The sequence below is a fragment of the Eubalaena glacialis genome, chromosome 10, assembly GCF_028564815.1.
Source record: "Eubalaena glacialis isolate mEubGla1 chromosome 10, mEubGla1.1.hap2.+ XY, whole genome shotgun sequence".
Lineage (NCBI taxonomy): Eukaryota > Metazoa > Chordata > Mammalia > Artiodactyla > Balaenidae > Eubalaena > Eubalaena glacialis.
The window spans coordinates 105,524,253-105,548,204 of NC_083725.1; the positions used below are offsets into that span (position 1 = coordinate 105,524,253).

A 23,952-nucleotide genomic window follows, 5' to 3' on the forward strand; every position below is an offset into this window, starting at 1 on the left:
CCATTTTGTTTTGCAGCTACTTTGTAGCAAGGCTCTTTCTTTGTAATGCATTTTACATGTGGTTTTGTATATTTTAATTGCTTTATTTTAGTAAAATTCCCCTTTAAAACCTTTAAACTACTTATTGATGGCTACAGTGGGAGTGTGCCCCTGATGGTCAGGTATGGAAGTGATGGTGGTCAAACCAGACCAGAATCCTAGAAGATTACAGAGAATTAGGGCAGACAGAGTAGAACTCAAGAGGGATGAAGTTTGGGTCATCAACTTAATTCTAGTTTGGATATCTGCAAGTGACACAGTATTAATTCAGGATAGTACATTCCATCCGTTAAAGAAGAAATTTATATACCACAGAGGTACTGTAAAAGGAATTTTTAAGTGTGTTGGTAAAAATCATATCAAAAGAGATATTGGTTATGACCAGGAAGAACTAGATTCAAAGAGTTAGAGAATTCCAGTACTTTAAAATTAATTGAGACCAACCCCCCCCTCACTTGACATAAAAAGTGAGATCCAAAGAAACTGAGTGCCATGAGGCTATGTAATCAGTTAGTAAATGATACAGACACAAGGTGCTCACACCTCTCTCTGTAGACCTAGCAGCCACGATCACAGTTGTAGCTGGAGCCTTAGATAAAGACAAAGAATGCAAAGGAAAGGATCCATCTGTTTCAACAGGCATTCACTGAGCAAAGTTTATCATACAGAAGATGAATTGGATCCTTGCCTGTAAGAAATCAAATTGATTTTACACGGGGGTTGCAAAATGATCTGGTAGAAAGCCATCATAGGCTAGGTATTGAAACTGACGTCACAGGGGTGATTGTGGCACCTGCTAAGAACTAGTCAGAAATGTAAGTGGGTTTTATGAATCGGTACTTTTGGATAGGAGAAGGAACAGCTATGTCTGCTTGAGTTAAAGGAGTTACTCGTTATATTAGTCAAGGCAGGCTAACTGCTATAACAGACCACCCCAGAATCTCAGTGGCTTAACACTCTAAAGGTTGATTTTCCCCTCACGTCACAGTCTGGTGTGGATCAGCGATCGGGGCTCTGCTCTACCCAGTCATCCAGGGATCTCAGGCTCCTTCCTTCTGGGGTGAGGGGGTCCACTCTTCTCTTGGGCCTTGCGATTCTCTGCAGAAACATCTGCATCCAGCCAGCAGATGAGAGAAGAGAGGGGAAGGATGATTTTATGGGTGGTTTCATGGGCCAGGCCTAAAAGTGGTGTCCCTCACTTCTGCCCTCATCCCATTGTCTAGAACTCAGTCACAGGCTACAGCTAACTGCAAGGGAGGCCAGAAATGTCGTTAGCTGTGTGCCCAAGAAGAAAGAAAGACTCCGAGTTCACAGATCACCTGAAAGCATTCTTACTTACGTATTACAAGTGATTGGTTTATCGCCTGCCCTTTATACCATCCCCAAATGGCATAACTATGGTTGGTTACCGTAAGTAGGTTTCGTATCTCCATTGAGGAACAGCAGGGTTCTTTGTTGTTGTGGGTTTTTCCCCTTTCACTGATTCTACTTCTGATGTATGCGATTTTCCAAACTCTCTAGAACTATAGCCTAGGGCCAGCTGACTATCACTAAACAAGTCCCTATAATCAAACTAAGGTATTATTATCATACAAGTAGAAAGTGCATAATTATGTTATAGAGGAAACTTGCTCTTTCCACTTCCCTGGAATTATAAACATTTTGTACAGCTGGAGCCAGGAGGTGGTTGCCATAACAACCATGGAAAAGCTAAAAATAGCCCCTTTCATACTGTATTGCTTAAGGTGGAATTATGACATGTTATGGTGTTTTAGGGCAGGCAGTTCTCTTTCATGTGGGAAATGTTTGCAAACTTTCTTCCACAAAGCAATGTTTGTATAATGTATTTGGATCGCTGGTTCTAATTATATATCTGACCTCTGTGATCCAGGATTCTTTTCTGACATGGAACCCTGTTTTGATATGTTTCTCAGTCTTTTTGAGAATCTGTTAGAGAACTGTCTGTACCAATTTCTGTGTTATGTTTAAGCTTAAAAAAAAAAAAAAGTAATGACCCTCCAAGAGCACACTTATATGCTCCCTGATAAGAAGTGAAAATATGAAGAATTGGGATGTAGTCTTTTTTGCACAATCTCCCTTGTCTGCAGTCACACTCTGTATCAAGTAAGCGGTCCACATTAGGACCGACCCTGTGTTCCATTGCTTCACAGCAGCATTTACGCCTCCCCATCTTCCCCCCCTCACCTGCAGCGTGGAGCAGTGATGAGAGGGTCCTAAGGAAGGCAGAAGTCAGTGACTTATTTCATGGAAGACCTGTCACTTCCTCTATGACAATAGTATTTTTGTAAGAGCTGTGCACAAGGATACTACAACAGTCTGATAGAATAGTGGGGCATGTAAGGAAGAAAAGAGGCTTGGGAATTTTTTTTATCCAAGTGATCATTAAGGAGAGTTTTCTAATTGGGGATTTCACAGGATGGAGGAAAGTCTAGAAAGCATAGCTATAGGAGGCTATAAATATAAGGTACTGAATTTTATAGGGTTTGGTGTGTTTAATGTCTGGCTTGTGGGAGGGCTAGTCATTGAAGAGAATAATTTTGGATGAAAAGGTGCTTCCTTATCTGCAATGGTGTTTTCTGCTTTGTTTTTTGCAGTATTTTAATTCTAGTAGATCCTCAGTAACTTACACTACTGAGACACCATCGTGTGGCTGTTAGCAAGTAAGCAACCTGATGAATTAAGAATGTTGTATCACAGAAAATATTACTTGACTTGTTTATTTGGATATATGTCATAACAAACTAGAAATGTGCTGAACTATGAGCATCGTGAGTCTTCATTATGGAACTTCAGCAAATATTCTCAATGTACCTTCCAGTCTTAGAATTGTTCCCCAAGTCCCCAGAAAATGAGAGATTAACCAGGGTTTGGTTTTATGTTTGTTTCTGTGTGCAATTAAGCGCAGCCCATTTTGTCCTTCTGCTTCATATAACAGAGTTGTCATGAGTCTGGCTGTGCCATGGAAACTGGTTTGACGTCACTAATTCTGCTTAGATGGGGGATTAGCACTAGACAAAGTAGTTGATTTTAAAGGCAAGTCCTTTGTGCCTCGTGGTCCCAAATGTTCATCTCCATCTCTACGTAAAGAATAGATACTGTATACAGTACAAGGATTGAGACAGCTCTACAAGTGTGTTATTTGTGATTCAGACAAAACTAAGTCGAATATCATTATCCTTGGAGAGAGAGAGAGAGACTTGTATGCTGTTGTGTGTGGGGGGGAGGTTTTTTGCGAGACAAACCTTCTTCGTAGCACAGTGTTTTTGTGGAAGGGGTGTTTTCTCTACTGTCATTTTGATCCAGTGATAAATGCTATCCTTTTAGTGTTTACTTAGATCTAGTGCATTCTCGCTTTATACTTTGTTGGTGTTGGATTTGCTTTCATGCATTTTAGAGTGCAAATATGGTGTTTTGAATAAAGTACCTTCCAATTCTGACTTTTCACTAACTCAAACTAACTCTACCCCCTAGAAATTTTAAATTAGGAAAGAATATTTGAGAAACAAAAATCTCACTTGCCTCAAGGAGTAAACAAAGCACATGCTTGCATAATTGTGGCATATTTGACTATTGGTCTGTATTAATTTTGCAACCAGGAATGAGGTTTTTATTATCTTTAAATAAATTTTCCTGTATTGAAATCATTGCTTTGGTGAGTGAAGTTTTAGGAATCGATTTTGGTGAGGTCAAGATTTAATTTTTAAATTGTTTTTGATAACATTTAAACTTTAATTTTGGAAGACTTTTAAATTGTATTTCATTTCTGTGGAAGGAAATAAAGAATGTAAGATTTTTGTTCAAGGGCACATGCAGCCACCTCAGCCAATTTGAGTATCATCCAGCCCATAATCCCGCTGATAAAACCTGCAGTGATAGGTTACAGTGAAAAACAGCATCTTCTACAACTACTTCAAATTGGCTTTTCTTCACTTGCTGTGAATGAGTGAGGACATAGCAATTCCTGGTTACATGAGAAAACATTAAAATAAAGCACTACCTAAACCTACAAGGATGCCTGGGGCTCAGGATGGGGTGCAACTTGTCGGGATTTGGGGTTACTTCTCAGAAAGCATATTGTATTGCAGAAGATACAATAGCTTTCTTAGCTTCTACTTGATTGGGATCTGCCCTTAGCTTAAAGGTGACACATTCCAGTATATCATAAATATATTTCACTTTCTCTTTCTCTTTTTTAATAGATTTATTGAGAATATATTTCACGTATCATAAAGTCCACTCATTTAAAGCATATAATTTGATGGTTTCTAGTATATTCACAGAGTATATCACCACCATGATCTAATTTGAGAACATTTTTAACACCCTATAAAAGATAAAGATATTTTACGGGACTTCCCTGGTGGCGCAGTGGTTAAGAATCCGCCTGTCAATGCAGGGGACATGGGTTCGAGCCCTGGTCCGGGAAGATCCCACATGCCTCGGAGCAGCTAAGCCCGTGTGCCGCAACTACTGAGCCTGTGCTCTAGAGCCTGCGAGCCACAACTACTGAAGCCCGTGGGCCTAGATTCCGTGCTCTGCAACAAGAGAAGCCACCACAATGAGAAGCCCACGCACCGCAACGAAGAGTAGCCCCCGCTCACCGCAATTAGAGAAAGCCCGTGCACAGCAAGGAAGACCCAACACAGCCAAAATAAATTAATTAATTTTTAAAAAAAGATATTTTAAACATCATAAATTAATACTGTATTAAAAGTCTCAGTAACCAAAGTGGTTTTTAACCCGTTTCGGTCAAAGGAATGTCTCACAAATATAGATAAAATGAAATTACTAGATACTCATTGCTAATTCACCAGTTTTTATCTTAGAGTAATTGGGTTCTAACTCCTGATAGGCATTCTTACTCTCTTAAAATTTAAAAAGAAAAGCCTTTTCTGTCTGTGTGAGAGATGCAAGCAAAAACTACAAGAATGGTATAATTAATACATTGACTAAATATTTCCAACTTTCTTCAAAACCGTAATATAACAATTTAAAATTTGAGATTTGATTTCTGTGTCCAACGTGTTAATGGATTTCGCCGCTTAGGAAAGTGTATATAACTATTACTAATAAGGACTTCAGTTCAAAAACAGAAACAAAAAACAACAGCTCGTTTTCAGTGACTCATTAAGTGGAGGGTCCAGACTTCCATTTGATGGTTGAAGTGGCATCTTGCCTAGAGGCTGGCAGATGGACCGGGTGACCTTTGGGGATTATTTCTTTTCAGAGTTTTGTCTAAAATAACTTAGATGCCATTTAATCATGTTTCTTTTATTATTTTGTATAAGAGGAGTCTGTATCGTCCTTTATAAAAAATACTTAAAAATTAGGCCTTAGGAAGTAAATTCAGCTCAAGAATAATGAGAAACTAAGTTGAAGGAAAGGAACCTGATCTACAGGGCAGGAGGCAGGTGGGGCAGATTGCAGTAGCTGAACAAGGGGACCAACTCCCCTGAGAAGAATTTCAGGATTTGAGGGGGAAAAGTTGGCTGTTCATTCTGTCTAAAATTCCTAAAACCCTAACTTCACACTTTACCCAAGCCATTTACGACTGCTGACAACTTGTATGTTTTTACAGCATTGCTTTCCTCAAACTTATTTTCATTTATTTGTAGAATGAATAATTCCTGGTAACTTTCTGACTTTGAACTTTCATTAGTTGCTAAAAGCTACAGTAGAAATTGAGCTTTGCCTCTTGGCAAAAGAATATGGTTTGATGAACTATAGAGTCGCATGATTTTAGAGTCAACTCTGCATTTAGTGCCTGAGAGCAGGACATAACCATTCATTCATGTAAGTACCTGTTACATGCTCAGGACCGTGCAGAGTATTTTGAGGAAAAGTGTAAGATAAGGGCTCTGAGGTCTAGAAGCTTACGGTTTTTTTGAGGGAGAAGAATGTTTATACTCATAGAATGATTAAATATGACAGCATGATAATATGTGGTGATATGCCAAATTAAAGGCATACAAGGAGTACTCTTATTTAAGAGTAAGAATTCTTGGTGCTATGGCCAGAGAAGACCTCAGAGAATAGAAATCAACTCGAAGAGACTGAAGATCTAATCTGGTCATGCCCCTGATTACTAAGACTGAGAAATGAGCTAATTGCAAAGAAGAGCTATTTTTAGTTGATTGAGTTATGCCTCGTTCACTGACCAAGCATGTCACGTGCTGATGAAAGGCAAGGAGAGATGTGTGTTAGAAAAACAGCCAGGTTATTCGGTTTCAAATAATTAGATATCTAGATCTGTAATTTATAAACAATTGTACATATGATTTCATTCTGTTTACTTGCATCTTCCTTTTTAGATCTAAAGGGGCAATTCTGAACATCTCCTCTGCCAGTGGCATGTACCCAGTTCCACTGTTGACCATGTACTCTGCAACCAAGGTGAACAATTTTTTAGTAAATTGTGTCAGAATAAGAATAACGAATACTTTTCAGTCTGAGAAATGGGCATGGAACTTTCTTGAAGTTCTAGCCTTAGCAGTTTTCAAATGGACTGAGAAGAAAAGGAAAATAGCCAACACTAGTTTCAGAGGAGCCAGAGCTGGAGATATACTGACTGGTATCAACTTTACAAATGAGGCACTAAGATCTCAGATCTGCAGATGCTTTTTCTCTCCCAATAGTTTACTGGTTTTAAAATTGGTATTTGTACTTCCCAACAGAGAGCTGGTCTGGGCCAGTTAGCTCAGCTGATCAGAACATAACATAAATGAGTCTAAGAATGGGGATTTGATTCATGAATGACTCAGCACACAGCTTAAGTGCCAAGTCCACAGAGCTTAGAAGGATCGCAGCTAGTCAGCACATAGATACACATAGTATGCACAAGATAGATGGCGAGAGTGTGAGTTTTTGCCACATTATTCAGAGTTCACAGATATTTACTGCCACTTCTGGAGTGAGACAAGAATTTTCCAGACCTCTCTGTCAGATGCCATAATTTTAGACCACATCACCATTCACCTCTTCACGTTACTACTAGGACAATAATTTAGAATGCATTTTGTACTGCCTGCAGGTCAATAGCATCATTTTCAAATACGTTGTTGAAGCATAGGATACATCTCTGAAATAAAAATGACCATTGGGATGCTGAAATTAAACAAGCTTTTAGGGGAAAATGAACAAAATAAAATGCACAATAAGAACTTGCAATATGGCAGGAAAGGAAAAGAGCAAAACACCTGCCCTCTTTTTCACTTGGCTCTTTGTCCCCTGGAAAAACTTAAAGTGACTACATACTGTATTTTGAAAAAGCTAGGCTCCGCGCCCCCCAGCCCTGCAATCTGCTTGCTTTCTATATATCTGAAACATGCAGTAGGCATGTTTAAAATGAACACCATGTTTCTTGAAGGTGAACTTCAACTTCTTGCCTGTTCTGCTCCACGGAAAGACTGTCACAAATTAGGACCCTAGTAGAGTCATCATTGACACTTTGCATTTCAAGCCTGAGGTTGAGTCCACCTTTGTAAAAAATGGCACATTATATTTTACAAATAGATTTAAAGTTGTTCTATTGGAAGAAGGTGGGCTGTCACGTTCACCTCTACACTTCTTGGATCTTGCCATCCCAAAGGACCAAGAGGACGCTTGCTCTTTTCTTCTCTTTACTGACAACAAAATCCCCGTAGAACAGACTTGAACAGAATTCATACTGTGTTTCTGTTTGAATGGCAAGTGGGGAGGAGGAACGCATCCTTTGTTATATAATAAGACGTTTCTTCTCGGAAAGTCATTTTCCGAAAAAAGAAAAGATAAGAAGAGCCTCTTCCAGTTAAATCAGAATTTGATCTGGATAGTATATTTGGTAAGAGAATACTTAATTTAGTGGCAGATAAAGAAAACTTGAGGTTTTGAAGGTTTTTTTTTTTTTTAAGGTCTCTTCTGCATTTGAAATGAAAAGAATGATTAGAAACTATAGTGTTAAATAGTTAGTTGATTATTTTTGTTTCCATGGCTACAGATCAGGCAGATTGATGTAATATGTGTGTTTGTGTTCTCACTCCCACCCCCTCCCAGGCTTTTGTAGATTTCTTCTCTAGGTGCCTCCATGAGGAATATAAGAGCAAGGGCATCTTTGTGCAGGTGAGTGGAGTTTGTTTCAGTTAAGTGTCCCTGTTATTGTGTGGTTTCCACAGCAACTGTTGCTGTCTTGGCAACGAAAGAAAATCACATTCCTAAGTAAGTGAATGTGACGTTAGCACACCATTAAAGACATGGTTTCTTTTCCTTTATGCACTTAAGTCTAGATTTTAAACAATTATTTCCTAGAATTTTTAAGTGGTAATGCCTAAAGTAGAACTATGCAGCATAAACAGTTGGTGCATAATAATTGTAAGTTCTTATTTTAAGAGAATTAGACTGTCAATATCTCTCAGCTGCCAGGTATGCAAGGAGTGCCATGACTATTCGAAAGCCTCTGTATAATAATCACAAGAGAGGAGAGAGCTGAATAAAACTGAGTTTTACTAGAGAGAGGATGACTGCATACAACAGGATGATATAGGTGTGGTAGTGATCTTTTACTTTTTTTTAATTGTGGTAAAATACACATAACCGAAAACACCATTTAAATCACTTTTAAGTATGCAGTTCAGTGGCATTAAGTACATTGACATTGTTATGCACCCATTACTACCTTACATCTCCAGGACTTTTTTCATCCTCCAAAACTGAAACTCTGTATTCATTAAACAATAACTTTCCATTTCCCCTGCCCCCAGCCCCTGACAACCACCATTCTACTTTCTGTCTCTGAATTTGACCTCACTAGGTACTTCATGTGAGTGGAATCCTACAGTATTTGTCTTTTTGTGACTGGCTTATTTCACTTAGCATAATGTCTTCAACCTTCATGCATGTTATAGGATGTGTCAGAATTTCCTTCATAATTCCGTTGTGTGTATATACCACATTGTGTTTATACATTCATCTGTCGATGGACATTTGGGAGGCTTCCACCACTTGACTGCTGTGAATAATGCTGCTATGAACATGGGTGTACACCTATCTTTTTGAGACCCTGCTTTCAATTCTTTTGGATATGTACCCAGAAATGGAATTGCTGGATCATATGATAATTCTTTTTGTTTGTTTTGAAGAATCGCCTTACTGTTTTCCATAGTAGCTGCCCTATTTTACGTTCCTACCAGCAATGCATAAGGGTTCCAGTTTCTTCGCCTCCTCAGCAATACTCGTTATTTTCTTTTTGTTTGTTTGTGTTTAATAGTAGCCATCGTTATGAGTGTGAAGTGGTATCACATTGTGGTTTTGATTTGGATTTGCATTTCCTCAGTGAGTAGTGCAGTTGAGCATCTTTTCAAGTGTTTACTGGCCATTCGGCTGTCTTCTTTGGAGAAATGTCTATTGACGTTCTTTGCCCGTTTTTTCATTGGGTTGCTTGCTTTTAATTTTTGAATTGTAGGAGTTCTTGATATAGTCTAGATATTAACCCTTTATTAGGTGTATGATTTGTACATATTTTCTCCCTCTCCGTGGGTTACCTTTTCACTCTATGGATAGTGTCCTGTGATGCGCAAAAGTTTTAAATTTTGATGTAGTCCAATTTATCTATTTTTTGTTGTTGTTGCCTGTGCTTTTGGTGTTATATCCAAGAAATCATTGCCAAATCAAATGTCATGAGGGTTTTCCCCTATTTTTAAAAAAATTTTATTGACGTATAGTTGATTTTTCCCCCCTATGTTTTCTTTCAAGAGTTTTATAGTTTTAGCTCTTACATTTAGGCCTTTGATCCATTTTGACTTAATTTTTATAGAGACCATTGATTTTATTATGTAGCTAACAGATACAACGCTGTGAAACTACAGTACAAAATACAAGAGGAAGCAAATGTAGAGGTTTTTGTGGGTGTCAGTCTCAAATCAGCTATTGCTCAACACAAATGGTTCACAGTATTTCCACGGTTAGGCACATTTTTAACAATGTCTTGGGAGAGGTTGCAATTCTTACCCCTTTCCTGCTCCTGTCCACGACCTGCCCCCACCTCTTCACACATCCAGTGTTCATTATGGCTTTTAATTCTGTGAGCCTAGTATTTTCCTTTTTGCATCCTGAAGCCTCAAATGATCAATCATAATAATAATAGGTAATATTTGGGGGGATACTTTTGAGGAACAATGCTAAGCACTTCACATGTACCCATGTATTTCATGGCATCTCATAATGATCTTATAAGATGGTGTTGATCATCATCATCTTTAAATTTATGGAAGTTGGGGTTCAGAGAGGTTAAGCCACTTGCTCATGTTGAACTGGACTCAAGTCCAGGTCTGTCTGGCACCAAAGCCTTTGTTCTTAACCACTGGGCTACTTGCTCCAGGCCTTCAGGACAGCCCTGAAGACTTATTGGATCCATCTGCTTAGGCAGCCACGAACCAGAAGGTGCTGGGCTGCTTCGTTCCACTTCCTCCCTTATATCTTTAGGGTAAATGTTTCCTCATCTTCCAGGGTCAGTTTAGAGCCTGCTTCCCCCTCAATCCTTACCTGAGGTCTCCCCCAAGGGATCCTTCGATGTCATAGCCCTTTGGTGTCATTCCGATTTGCAGCTCCACATAAATACAGGGTACCCTGGGGAGGACAGGGTTTTCGAGAATCTTGAATTTTATACGGAGCTACCGTACGCCCCCTTTTCCCCCTTCCTTGACACCAGTCACTTTAATGCTAATAGTTTGAAACTGCTACGTAGAATGTGTTATATTTTGGTAACAGGAAATCAGTAAAGCACTCAGGGGAGGTCAGGCATCATGTGCCACACGGTGTGGTGCCATTTTCTGATTCTGATGAATCTATTATAGTCACGCTATTAACTTAACAATTTTTAAACACTACTGAGAGCAAGCAGGAATCTTAAAGGTCCATCGGTGGGTGACCTAGAGTCAGTGTGACCAGAAGCTGCAAGTGTTTCAGTGACAAAGGGAGTCTTAGGCCTTGTGAGCATAGATGAGCAATTTCTAAAATTCCGTGAACAGACAGGACTGTTTTCGTCTCTCACTTTCAGGTCTGGTTTCCCTCAAAGATCTTTTCTGCATATGGTCTGCCTATTGATCTGCTGTGACTAACAGCTACTACAAAAGCACATTAACATTTGTTTTCTGAAATATTTTACTTTGACAAATTTTTATTTTTTCCTAATAATGAATTACAAATGATGTCATTTCATTCATCATTCTCTTCCTTCATAGGAATTCATTCATGGTTTAAACTTAGAATGAATTTGGTGAAAAAACAAAAACTGAAATGTTTGTGAGGAAAAGTACAGTTGTCATTTCTGTGTGAACACATCAAAACTCTGAAGTAGAAGAGAATCTCATATTAATTCTGACCAAAGGGATTAAAAAAAAAAAATCTGGTCTAAATGAAGCTCAGTTTAAAAATCATTGGTTTTTCTCTGGTGGTATGTTGTGTCTGCACGTTTTTTGGACTAGGAGTATTTATCAGCTGGATTTCCCTTCCACTCCATCCCACATACTGTTTCCCGGGTGATCTTATTAAAAACAAGTCAGATGACGTTGCTTTCCTTCAGTGTCCTCCAGTGGCCACCCGTCATGTTGAGGATTGAATTCAGACCCCACGAGGCCATTGCCTCTTGCCATTCTATCACGCCACCCTACGTTCCAGCCAGAGCGGACACTGTAGTGTCCAGTGCATGCTCTGCCCTCTGCGGTGCCCCTGACTGGCTCCTCTGCTGGCACGCCTTTGCCCCCACTCCTCTGCAAGTCTCCTCTCCACATCTCCTCCCTGCCCCATTCGCTCCAGAGCCTGCAGCCCCTGTCCGTCTTTCAGGGCTTCAGCCTCATTTCACCTGCCCTGGGAAACCTTATCTTGGCCGCTGGGCACTTGTGGTTACACCTTCCTTTCTGCTCTCTTATTCCTTATTATATACCTCTGCCTGATACTCTCTGGCCCAGGACTCCCTCCACTCCAGTGTATTCTTGAGAACAGACTTTTTATCGTGTTTGTCTCTGTGTTGCTAATGGCACGTGTAATGCAGGGCACACCAGAGACCTGCCATTTGCTGGCATCACAGAGGACCCTGGCTATGCATGGCCATGCTTGGTGGTACACAGTCCTCTGTTTTTAAGGCCTTTTGAGCTTCTTCTGTTGCTCCCATATGCCTCTGGTCTTGAATTTTCAAACTCTATATCTAGAGGGTTTCCAAGCTAATGCTATGATGCCAAAATTCAGTTTCTTCTAATCTTTGGAAGGCAAGTGCTCTTCTTAGGTCTACCTCCATATGAAGATACAACAGATTGCTCTTTTGGGAGAGGAAGAGAGTATGGTTTTCAAATCCCAGCTCGTTTTATATTAATTCCTTGTTAATATTTTTTTCTTTGCTTTTTTCTCTCCCCATCTTTCCCTCAACTTCTTTCCTGTAATTTTGTAAGCGCATTTAAAATTTTCTTCATGAATTCAGATTTGCTAATATGTAAGCATTTCCTGGAAACACAAATAAATAGTAGCAACAAGATGTGCTGTAAACGTCCTAGAGGTGAATTTTGACTCTGTTTATGTTTGAATAGAGGATAAGAAGTACATTCTTGTAAATCTCATGGAAAGTGTGCTCTGTTGGTGAGAACAATCTGTTCTCATTCTTACCCTATAACTAAAACCCAGTCAAAATTATGCCTCTTTCAAAGGGCCAAATCCAAAGTGCTCTGACTGGCTAGTTGGTGGGCCCCAGTACTGGGCTCTGTCTCTTAATGCTAAGCAAGTAAGAAATAGCTGAAACTAAGATGACATCCTAAAACTATACTCCTTGAACTCTTATTCTGTAAAACTTTCACAGGCTGCCTTGTTTTTTTTAAACTTTTTATTTGGAAATAATTTCAAATCTATAGAAAGCTTGTAAAAATAAGAATAGTATAAAGAACACCCCAATACTCTTTACGCAGATTCACTTACTGTTAACATTTTACTCCATTTGTTTTATCATTGGGAAGTGAGTTGCATATATCATGTTTCTTTACCTCCAAATCCTTTGGTGTGTATTTCCAAAGAATAAGGATATCCTTATAAATAATCACAATATAGTTACCAACTTTAGAATTAACATTGTTGTAGTATTTTTATCTAACCTACCATCTGTATTCTAATTTCTGACCTCATAGTATTCTTTTTTTTTTTTTTTTTTTTGGCCACACTGCACGGGTTGTGGGATCTCAGTTCCCTGACCAGGGGTTGAACCCGGGCCACAGCAGCGAGAGCCCAGAATCCTGACCACTAGCCCACCAGGGAACTCCCCCTCATAGTATTCTTTATAGCATTTTTTACCCTCCCATAAAGAATTCAGTCTAGGACCAGGTATTATATAGTTTTCCTGTCTCTTTAGTTTCCTTTAATCTGGAATACATCCATAGCCTTTCTTTGTCTTTTATGACATGAACATTTTTGAAGAGGACAATACTCCTCTGCTCTTTTTAATCAAACATTTCTCACTTGGGGTTTCTCTGATGCTTCCTCGTGGTTAGATTCAGGTTATGCTTTCCTGGCCAAAATGACATCTGTGACATTGTGTCCTTCTCAGGGCATCACATCCAGAGACACATGATATCCATCTGCCCCTTATTGCTGATGTTGATTTCGACCCTTCAGTCAAGGAGTTACCCAGTTTCTCTGCTGTAGCGTTACTGTTTTTTTCTCTTGCACTGATAAGCAGTCTGTGGGGAGACACTTTGAAAACTGTGCAGATGTCCTGCCCCCTCTCACAGTTTCCCCTAGATTTAGCATCCAGCAATGAATGGCTCTTCACAAACCTGCCTTATGAAGAGCTTTTTGATGCTAAAGAATTCATGAAGCCCTGCCCGGATATTTACCCATTTCAAAGTAAGAAGTCTTAGCTCCCTCAGTCCAGGCTGTGGTTTTATGCAGACCACATTGATTACTGGTGTGCTTAGAGGCGGTGAGGAAAGGGTGCTGAGCCTAGAGTCAGCAGACCGAGGTTTTAGTTCTGGTATCACCCCTCAGTGGTCTAACCCGCAGAAAGCTGCTTCATTACCTTGAGACTCAGCCTCCCCCTCTAGCAGGTGGGGACACATGATAATGCATATATAAATAAAAACTGGAAACTCTGAAACATAAGCATGAAGTAAGGAAAGAAACTTGCATTTATTGACTATCTACAATATGCCCCATGTCTTCACCTATTTTGTTATCTCACTTAAGATAGATGTTAACCTAGTCCCATTTTACAGACAAAAAGCCAAGAATCAATAGGAATCATGTAACTTGCGTAAGGTCAGTGAGTGCCTGCCACTGGCCAGCTCTTCAGCCAGGCAGGGAGAAGCAAGTGAATAAGACACGGTTCTGACCTCAGGGCACTCACAGAGAGAGACAGATACTTAAACACATTACAATGACAAGGGATAGTAAGTCCAAAACCAGAGGTGTATATTTTGTTCCACGTTTCTTCAGTCAAGAAATGCTGAGAGGGAACTACTAGGGAGGTGGGGATGCAATAGCAAAAAGACAGATGAAGTCCCTGCTGTGGCAGAGTTTATATTTAGTGGGAAGGAGACAGACAATAGCAAGCAAGCAAACACGTGAATGTGATTATTTTACATAGTGATCCGCTCTATGAAGAACCTAAAGGAGGCTGCTGTGTTGGGTAATGTGGGGAGGTGTGGGGAATTTAGCCATCCGGATTGGCCTTGAGGGTTTGAATAACGCCGTTATCTGTGCTCTTTCTGCCGTGCCCTCCTGCTTCTCCCCGGGGTGTTACTCTGCACCATAGTTTTCTTCTTTGGAGCTGCGAAGCCAGGTCTCTGGAAATGCTGTCAACAAGGAGATCATTTGCTAACTGAAACCATCGCATGAGGTTTAGTTTACCTGACCTTTTACCAGAGGAAAGGTGAGGACACAGGTGGAGACCCCCCCAGACCCAGAGAAGGCGGATGTAGGTTTCAGCCGGTCTGGCCTGAAAACGAAGGGGGCTTCTTACTCTTAGCACAAAGATTACAAAAGAATATTCCATTTAAATGTGAATTTACCATAATGGAGAAATTCTTTGGGCCCCATTCTCTTAAAGTCCTACCTTCCAATGCTTTGTTGCTCTCTTCTGATGAGGGTTGGTGGTTTTGTTAATTCGGTTAAAAATGTAGTTTTTAGTCAGAATAAATTTAGAAAACAAATCGGACAAATTGAGATGAGGGAGCAAACAATTCCAGTTTATTTTGTTAATGAAAGAAGATATTCCTCGATTATATTTTGTTAAAACATTTTATCGCTTAGAGTAATCATACAGATCTACTGGGCTTCAAAGAGCTGGAAAGCTAAACAGAAAAATTCGTGTCGGGACTGAAAACATAAGTCCTCATCCATCTTTCTTGTTAATTGCCAATGACAATAAAAGAAGGTAATGGCATGTGTCTTTAGTGCAAATGGAGTCTAAATACAGAGAACTATAAAGCAACAGAAAGATTCTCACAGGAAATATTCATATCTAGTCAACTGCACCAACTTTGAGAAATGGCTGAAGAATAGTAAAATTAGTCCTGTTGGGATCATTGGACCCAGACGCCTTCAAACTAGGTGAATCCTCATTTTTGTCAGTGATAATGGCTTTTTTCCCTTGGCCTTTTACAGCAGTGTTACACCACAAGAACTAAAAACCTAAGGTGTCCTTTAGTCCTTCAAACCACATTAAATCTGTATCCAGAAAGGACTCAGATATCCAGGTGGTTACCACAGTCATTTTCTATAGAAAATGATGTTCTTACCCCTCTTACAGGATATAAAAACTCAGCCAAGTTTTTCTTTCTAAATCCATTCTGAAAATTATAAATATTAGAAAACTTAGAAAAGAATTCTAATACATACCAGAGTTTAAATCTCACACTCTTTAACTGACAATATTTTTTTCAATCCTCATAATAATACAATAGGGAAGATGCTATATCCCCCAAGGAAGAAAATAAAGCTCAGTATTTTGCTCAAGATCTCACGACTAGTAAGTGGTCAAGTGGAATTTGAATCCAAGTCTGTCTAATTTCAAAGCTGAAGTTTTCTCCCCCCCGCCCCGTATCCAGCTTATTCTTTCTCTTACACCCCAAATTCAGTCCATCAGGGAATCTCACTGACTTTAGTTGACCCTTTAAACACATCCACTGTCTGACCACTTCTCATGACTGCCACCGTGATCTCTTGCCCTGGTTGCCCTGGACCTTTTGCAGTATCTTCCTATGTGGCCTCCCTACTCCCACCCCTGCTTATAGCGCCCCCCCCCACCCAGTCTCTGATCTCTTTAAAGCATAATCCAGGTCATCTTACTCCTCTGCTGAAAATTCTCCTGTGGCTTTTCATCTCTTTCAGAGTAAAACCATGAGTTCTTGTGACCCACCATGTTCTGACTGCAGATGTTCCACATTATTGTGTGCTCCCCCCACACCCCGCTATTTCTCTGGCCTCCTTGCAGTCCTCAAACCCTCTGAGCACACTCACACCTCAGGCCCTTTGCACTTGCTCTTCTTTCAGTCTAAGGCTCTTTATCCAGGTATCTTTTTGGCTTGCTCTCTCCCTTCACTGAGATCTTTGCTTATATGTGACCACGTCACATACATGTCACCGTTGTCCCAGAGGCCTTCCTTGATTACCTGCAGGAACAGCCTCCATCACCTCCACCCTTTACTCAGGTTTATTTTTCTTCTTCCTTTTTATCATCACCTGCCAATATTGTAGACATTCTTTTAACCATTTGTTTGTAGGCTGTGTGCACCAGCCCCCCCTTCCCCCCACTAAAATGTAAGCTCAGTAAGATCAGGGACTTTGTCTTTGTTCATAACTGTATTCCGAGTGCCTGAAACAGTGTTCTAGTAGGCGCTCGGGAAATACTTGTTAAATACATGCTGTTTTGTGAGAGAACGCTGTTTTCCCTTTTGTCCTTTGAATGTTAGCATACGAATTCCACATATTTGGAGGTAGGTCATTTGTAAGATTATCAGCCAGCCAGTGTTGATCAAGGATTTTTTTGTGTAGAGCACAACATTTTAACTCCTTCATTTTGGGCTTAGGTGCTAAGGTTTATACCTAATGTTACTGTGGGGCTTTTGCTCATTGCCATGTTATCAGGGATCTCTGTTCCATCAGAATGATTCCTTTTTCCTAACATTTTCTAATAAGGCCAAGGGTTTCTACCAATGAGATAATCAAGGGCCCTTTTGTGGAAATGCTCATCTTGTGGTCTGCAAGTGAAATAATACAAACTCTAAAACTAGGCTCTATGCATACAGTTATTCAGATTTTCTGGAGGATATCAGATCCTGAAATGGAGGATGAATACACAGACTTAAGGAGAAAAGATTCCCTGAAATGCCTCATAGGAGCCTCAGCCTGTGCCTTAAGAATATGTGCTGACTTCACTGGTGAACTTAGTGCTCATAAAAGGCAGATTAGACCCCGTCTTGAGAATTCCATGTTGTGTAAATAGACTGGAGCCTGGCGTTCTCTGGACCCATGTTTCCCAAAGCATGGGTGTGAGTTGTCCTAGTCATTTTCAAATTTGAGAAGGCATATTTAGTACACAGATGACAACATGAAAGATGTGCTACTACATGAAGTTAGAAGGTTCAGTGTTTGATTCTTGAATATCTGCCATGCAGCCCTGGGCATCCATCTTTCTCTTGTTCTGTGACATTAAGTTGTAATAACCTTCTTATTCCTGAATCGAGGCCCCCTAAACTGTTCCCTAAAGACCAGATACCTCAGCAAGCTACTCAGTGGGTGAGAAAAAAAGATGCCAAGTTTGTTTCCAGGGATTTTGTCAATAGGCTGAGCAAGGACAAAAAAAGCTTTGCTTTATGGGCTGGTTAATTATTTTCAGTTTGGGATTCTAAGTGCAAAGACCAGGGCACTTGCCTGCATGGGTAGCTGTCAAGGTTCACGCTGTTTCCAAGCTGGCAATATTTATAATGGCAAATTGTTGAGCATAAGAAACTTTTAAAAATTTGTTCTGCCCAAAATACCCCCTACGAAAGTATGGGTATCTTCTTGACCTGTTCACTGTAATGTTTCCTTGCGTAGACAGGAAAAGTGGATTAATTATCATTTATTGGGTTTTTGTTTAACTGTTTAAGGATGTACCTAGATGACATTTTGACATATAAGATAAAGATACTTCTTTACTTTTACATAACTTGAAATTCTCCTTTACTTTTACATAACTTGGAATTCTCCTTCTTTTTAAATTCTGAGTAACGAAGACCTGTAAGTTTGCCTTTGTTTAGATAGATAATCTTGCTTAAGCTCTAGAATATCTAAAATTGTGGTTTAAACTCTCATATTACATTGTCAGCTTCCTCCTGTCATTAATTTTCTGGGCAGCAGCAGTAGAAAGGGACCCCAGTACTATATTCAGTGCTGTCCATAATGAAGTGTTCTGTTGCTAATTCATTCAGTAGATCTTCTTAGCACTCCTGCTACATGCTAGGCAATGGCAATGGCTAAGCATTGGCAATATAATGGTGAATAAGACTGTGTCGTCACAGAGCTTATGCTCTAGAAATCGATAGTGTCGGTGATTGGATTTCGTTTTCTGTACCGTTTAGCCTTCCTTCTGCCACTGCTTCACACATTTCCAATGTTTGAACCATGCTGGCTGAACTACTGTAGTTCCATGAGAACATCCTGCTCTGTCTCCTTTTCTTTGCCCCAGCTGTTCCCATTACAAAATGTTTTTCCCTTATGTGTTTACCTGGCAAATTCCTCCACATTATTAAGACTTAGCCCAAAAGTTATTTCATCTCTGAATCCTTTCCATCCTCTGCTAGGCCATGTTAACTGCTTTGATTTTAAACCATTGTAGAAATAAATACCCTTTCCAGAATAGAATGTACATGCATCTGTTGTCCTCACCTCAAGAGCCAGGACCTTCTCTAGACTAGCTGGATGGTTTAGCCGAATGATGAGTTTGTTAACTTGTGGCACCATCAAGTGGTTCAGCCAAGCAGTGCGACTTCATTCTTCTGCAAAATCAGAACAGTCCGATTTATGCCACATAGAGAGGGAGGGGGGATTAGAATACCTAATTATGTAATTGGAAGGTATAATGAGTGGACCACCTTTATGTTGAGAAGCTCAATACTCTACAGTACTCTTGGCAGGCTTGTGATCAATATATGGGAAGGTTTTTGTTTTGTTTTTTTTTTTAATCTTTATTTTTTATTTTTTTAACTTTATTTATTTATGGCGGTGTTGGGTCTTCGCTTCTGTGCGAGGGCCTTCTCCAGTTGCGGCAAGCGGGGGCCACTTTTTATCGCGGTGCGCGGGCCTCTCACTATCGCGGCCTCTCTTGTTGCGAAGCACAGGCTCCAGACACGCAGGCTCAGTAATTGTGGCTCACGGGCCCAGCCGCTCCGCGGCACGTGGGATCTTCCCAGACCAGGGCTCGAACCCGTGACCCCTGCATTGGCAGGCGGATTCTCAACCACTGCGCCACCAGGGAAGCCCCTAATCTTTATTTTTTTTGTAACCAGGAAACCTGGGTCATAGAGATGTGATGGGGTTTGCTTATGGCCCTTCACTGTTGGAGTCAGAGTATATGCATACACTCTCTTTGCTTTGTTTCCTGCTCAGCTTGAACAAACTTTTCTTTCCCTACCCATTGGCAGAGCCTCATGAGCTCTGCATTTCATATTGTGTGTTAGTCTGGGATCTCTCTTTGGTTTGTGCTCTCATATACTGGATCCTTGCAGCAACATGGGTTTAAAAATAAAGACCTGCTTGACAAAAAAAAAAAAAAAAAATTTGCTTTTTAAGTGAGGAATAAGTGTAGAGTAATAATTCCAATACACAAATTCTCGAAAACCAAAAGTCACCTAATCAAAGTTGGCCCAGGTATTGAAGTACTTTGGGGAAGTTAGTTTACTTAGTGTGGGTTTGTGGCTGCAGGGACTAAGAAGGAGAAAGTTGGAGAGTAACAGTGGTTAGGCCCTTGGGTTCATGGTTCTAACAGGTGGGCTGAAGTTTCAGCTCACCTGTTAAGGAGGGTGACTTATACTTGGGAATGGGAAAAATACAAAATAAAACAAAAGAGATATGGGAACTTCTCAGCTCTTGGCAGGAAGAAAATCTATAGTTTGAAGCACATCTCAATTTTATTTCTGCCTTTAGTAATGAAGTTTTTGATTTTGACCACCGTGTGTTGAAACAGATCCTCTTCCTTAATAGAAGTTTCATTGTAATTTATACCCTTTCCTTTCATACATGTCAGATAAACAGAATACATTCACTCCTTGGTGTACAGCCATGCCCAAGTAATTTCAAACTATAGAAGGAACCGCTTGTGTCATGACTCAGGAGTCGTTGTAATAGGGTTTCCTTGCATTCTGTGTTGAAGCATATACAAAATATAGCAAGCATAAGAAATAAACAGCTCCCCTAACCTAAAAGGTAATGTCCAGCTTTGTCATCCCACACCACTTCTGTCAAGTGTCTGTTAGTTACCCAAGCTGTTTCCATACTGTTATCCTGTCTCCCCCCAACAAAGAAAAAAGAAAAAAAGAGGTGGTCCTATCTTATCAATAGCAAAGTTTATAAAACTCAGAGCAGAATGGTAAGAAACTAGGGAAGAAAAGTGGTAGCCCAAAGCTGAGAACATGAAATGTTTATTTTAGAGGGACCAAAGCTGATAGAACAAGCTTAATAACCATAAAGTATGGAGAAAATTATTATTATCTCTTTAGGGGCATAAAATGTCAAAAATCTCCTATGTGGTGGTTCTGTAACTATGTTGTTTAGTCAGAGTAGAAAGCATCCGGCCCCAAATCTCTGCTATATAGATTTGTTTAATGCCTTCTTTTTAAAGACTCAAAAAGGTATGTTATGTTTCTGCTTATTTTTAATACTTTCTCTAGTCTCAAACTCTGTTGTATTGACGGATTGTTTTTTTACAACTTGTTTTATGCTATCGTTTGTTCTATCAAGGTAGCTTTTAGATAGCTGCTTCTCTTTTCTTCTCTCTCTCTAAAGATACAAACTTTAGATTTTTTCAGAATGTTTCTGCCACTAAGAGCAATCAAGCATCAGTGTGAATTGAGTTTGTGGCCTTCCTAATCAGTGGCATGGTTTTTTTGGGGGGGTGTATGTTGCCATTCTAGAGTGTCCTGCCCTACTATGTAGCTACGAAACTGGCTAAAATTCGAAAGCCAACTTTGGATAAGCCCTCTTCAGAGACGTTTGTGAAGTCTGCCATTAAAACCGTCGGTGTGCAATCCCGAACCAACGGATACCTGATCCATTCTCTCATGGTATGTAGATTTTTAAGTTCCAAATCAGTGCTTTGGTTTGGGGTTTTCTTTCCCATCGAGTCACAAAACAGTATGTGGTAGATTAGCATATATACATTGTCTACACTTACTAGCAAGGCATCTGTTTTCAACTGTACACCCAAGAACTCTAAAATCTACCTATAAATAAAACAACAATATAGTAAAACATAAGATCATATGTTTCAAATGAGTTCAAATTGTAAGCCTTAATTGCATATCTCCCCATTTCTTTCCCTAGGCCTCAGTAGTCTCAAGTCTGCCTTCCTGGTTGTATTTTAAAGTGACCATGAATTTAGGCAACTCCACCCGGGCTCGCTATCTGAAGAAAATTAAGAAGAACTAAGCATTGGTAACCGTGTTGAGTAACTTGACCAGATGTTCCAGCCTAGGCATGTTTGCTGCAAGGCACCCACCATCTCCAAGTCTTCAGTTGTCATGTTAATTAACAGTTACTGATAAAGCTAAATGTCATAATTGAGAGGAAAGCAGAGTTGCTTTCAGGAGTTCCTGACATATATTCTGGATGCTACCAGGAGTTATTTTGAAATGTAACATAAATGCCCCTATCAAATAGATACAGAACTAACATTAGCAAGAACTGCTTACTAGGAAGGAACACAATTATAACAAATCACTGAATGATAGAGTCAGATGTAAGGCTTAAGAGTTTCATCTGGTCCACAATGCCAATGATGATTATGCTTGTATTTTCTCTGAAACATACTTTAAAAAGTAATGGCCAGCTATCCTTTTTTGTTTTTAACACTTTGAGGGAGTGGGGATTAATTGATTTACTTATGGGAGGACACACTGCAATTTGCATAGCACTCTGTAAGGTTTTCTAAAAGTATGTCCTGGTTTGTACATTTATATGGAACTTCCCTTTCTCAAGGGTAGCTAATGACGTAAAAATAATGATGAAATACAGAGTTATTTTTGACACATGCCCACTAAAATATGCTTTCCTCTAATACGTATGCCTTCTCAGTTTAAATGTATGTAAATACTGAATGCTATATGGTATGATTTATAAAGGTAAATGGGCCAAAATGTACATTGATGGGCAGCCCCTTCAGTGCCACTAAAACCCTGACCCAGCAAGGTGGCCTGCTTGGACCCCAGCTTCTTTGTTTCTGCACTGCACCAATACTGCTCACATATGTGACACCAGGCTACTCCTAGAACAATGATGATATTAGAGTAGTGGCATTATACTTTTAAATAGGTACCCTATAGATACTGATACAATTAGTTTTAATAAAAGATGTTATAACCATGGTGTTGATTGAAAATATATTCCTTTGGTGCTTGAAATTAAGCCCAGTTTTGCACTGGTTTAATATAAATTAAGACTTACTTTTATTCTGCTACATAACTTGTTTGGGGAACTTGCTAAGAAATTAATTCAATGTTGTGAAACATGCAACACAGAAGGTAGGTCTTTACCTAGGCTATGGTTCCCAGGCTCTGAGATTTAAGCACCAGGAAATCTGCAGATAAATAAAATTTTTAATTGGGGCATTTAAGTGTTTCTAGCTTTTAAACTTGCCAGCTAAGGACATAAAACAAAAACAGAAAAACCCATATTACCGTCTGCTATTGGCATTATTATATAAAAGAAAAGACATTTTAGCATTCCCAAAATAGGAAGAACATAATCTCAGAATAAAGAATAGTCATTTAAATTCAATAAATGTAGCTTTACGAAAACCACATTGCCTTTCTCTCTCTCTCATTTCGTTGTAGAAATGGTGAAATCACAATGACCTGGGCAATATATTATTTGCTTTCACACATTTGTTGGTTAATTGTTGTGGTGGTGGTTTTTGCTGGACAGTTGGTAGAGAGGGGGAGGGATTGGTTTGCAAGTATACAAAATACTTCGCCTTTTATCCCGTCTAGAATATAGTTGTAATCTGGCTAGGAAATCCCTTAGCAATCTCAAGACTTCTGAGCTATGGCTTTGACTGCTTCAACTTAGCAAGTGTCCTCTTGTATTTGACACTCAAGGTTGAAGATGATGACATAAAAATCTATGTTTCCAGGCACATGAAAGAAAAATTATACTAAAAGAGCAACCAATGTTCTCAAAAACCTTCAAAATAGTGAAGCATAATTTTTAGACTTAACTTTATATTGACTTGATTTTATAGTCTGATGTGTGCTAGATAAGGTTTGAACTCAAAGAGCAGAGTAGAAGATTAGTATTGATTATTACTGTAGAATCAGCTCTCCTCACAACATAGAAAACTGGATTTTAATTTATTGTTCTTTCATTGTCCTTTCAGTACAATAGCATGGGGGAGGGAGGCCAGGAGAGGAATTGCCCTGCACACAGAATGATGTGTGCCATTTTGATTTGTCCTTATGTCAGGCCCATGTGCACTGGCAATAAATAAAGATGATATTGGTCTCCATTTCCTCAAATGTGGTCCTGCCCTAAAGAGATGAATTCTGAGTTCTCACTTGATATTTATTGCAGCAAAATACAATAGAAGTGAACTTTATATAGAGTGAACATCAATGCCAATACCAATACAAATGGTGCTGATTCAGTGTAAAAGAGGAGATTTATTGTGATAATAATACCTTATGAGAATGA

At 39.5% G+C, this 23,952-nt stretch overlaps 1 protein-coding gene across 1 annotated transcript in view; it reads left to right on the forward strand.

Annotated features, from left to right (window-relative positions):
• Positions 1 to 23,063, forward strand: part of HSD17B12 (hydroxysteroid 17-beta dehydrogenase 12) — a 165,233-nt gene extending 142,170 nt beyond the window's left edge. The window contains exons 8-11 of the mRNA XM_061201606.1: positions 6,372 to 6,453; positions 8,092 to 8,157; positions 21,180 to 21,329; positions 21,589 to 23,063. Coding sequence (XP_061057589.1) covers positions 6,372 to 6,453; positions 8,092 to 8,157; positions 21,180 to 21,329; positions 21,589 to 21,693 — 403 coding nt within the window. The 3' untranslated portion in view covers positions 21,694 to 23,063. The remainder of the gene's footprint in view (positions 1 to 6,371; positions 6,454 to 8,091; positions 8,158 to 21,179; positions 21,330 to 21,588) is intronic.
• The last annotated feature ends 889 nt before the right edge of the window (positions 23,064 to 23,952 follow it).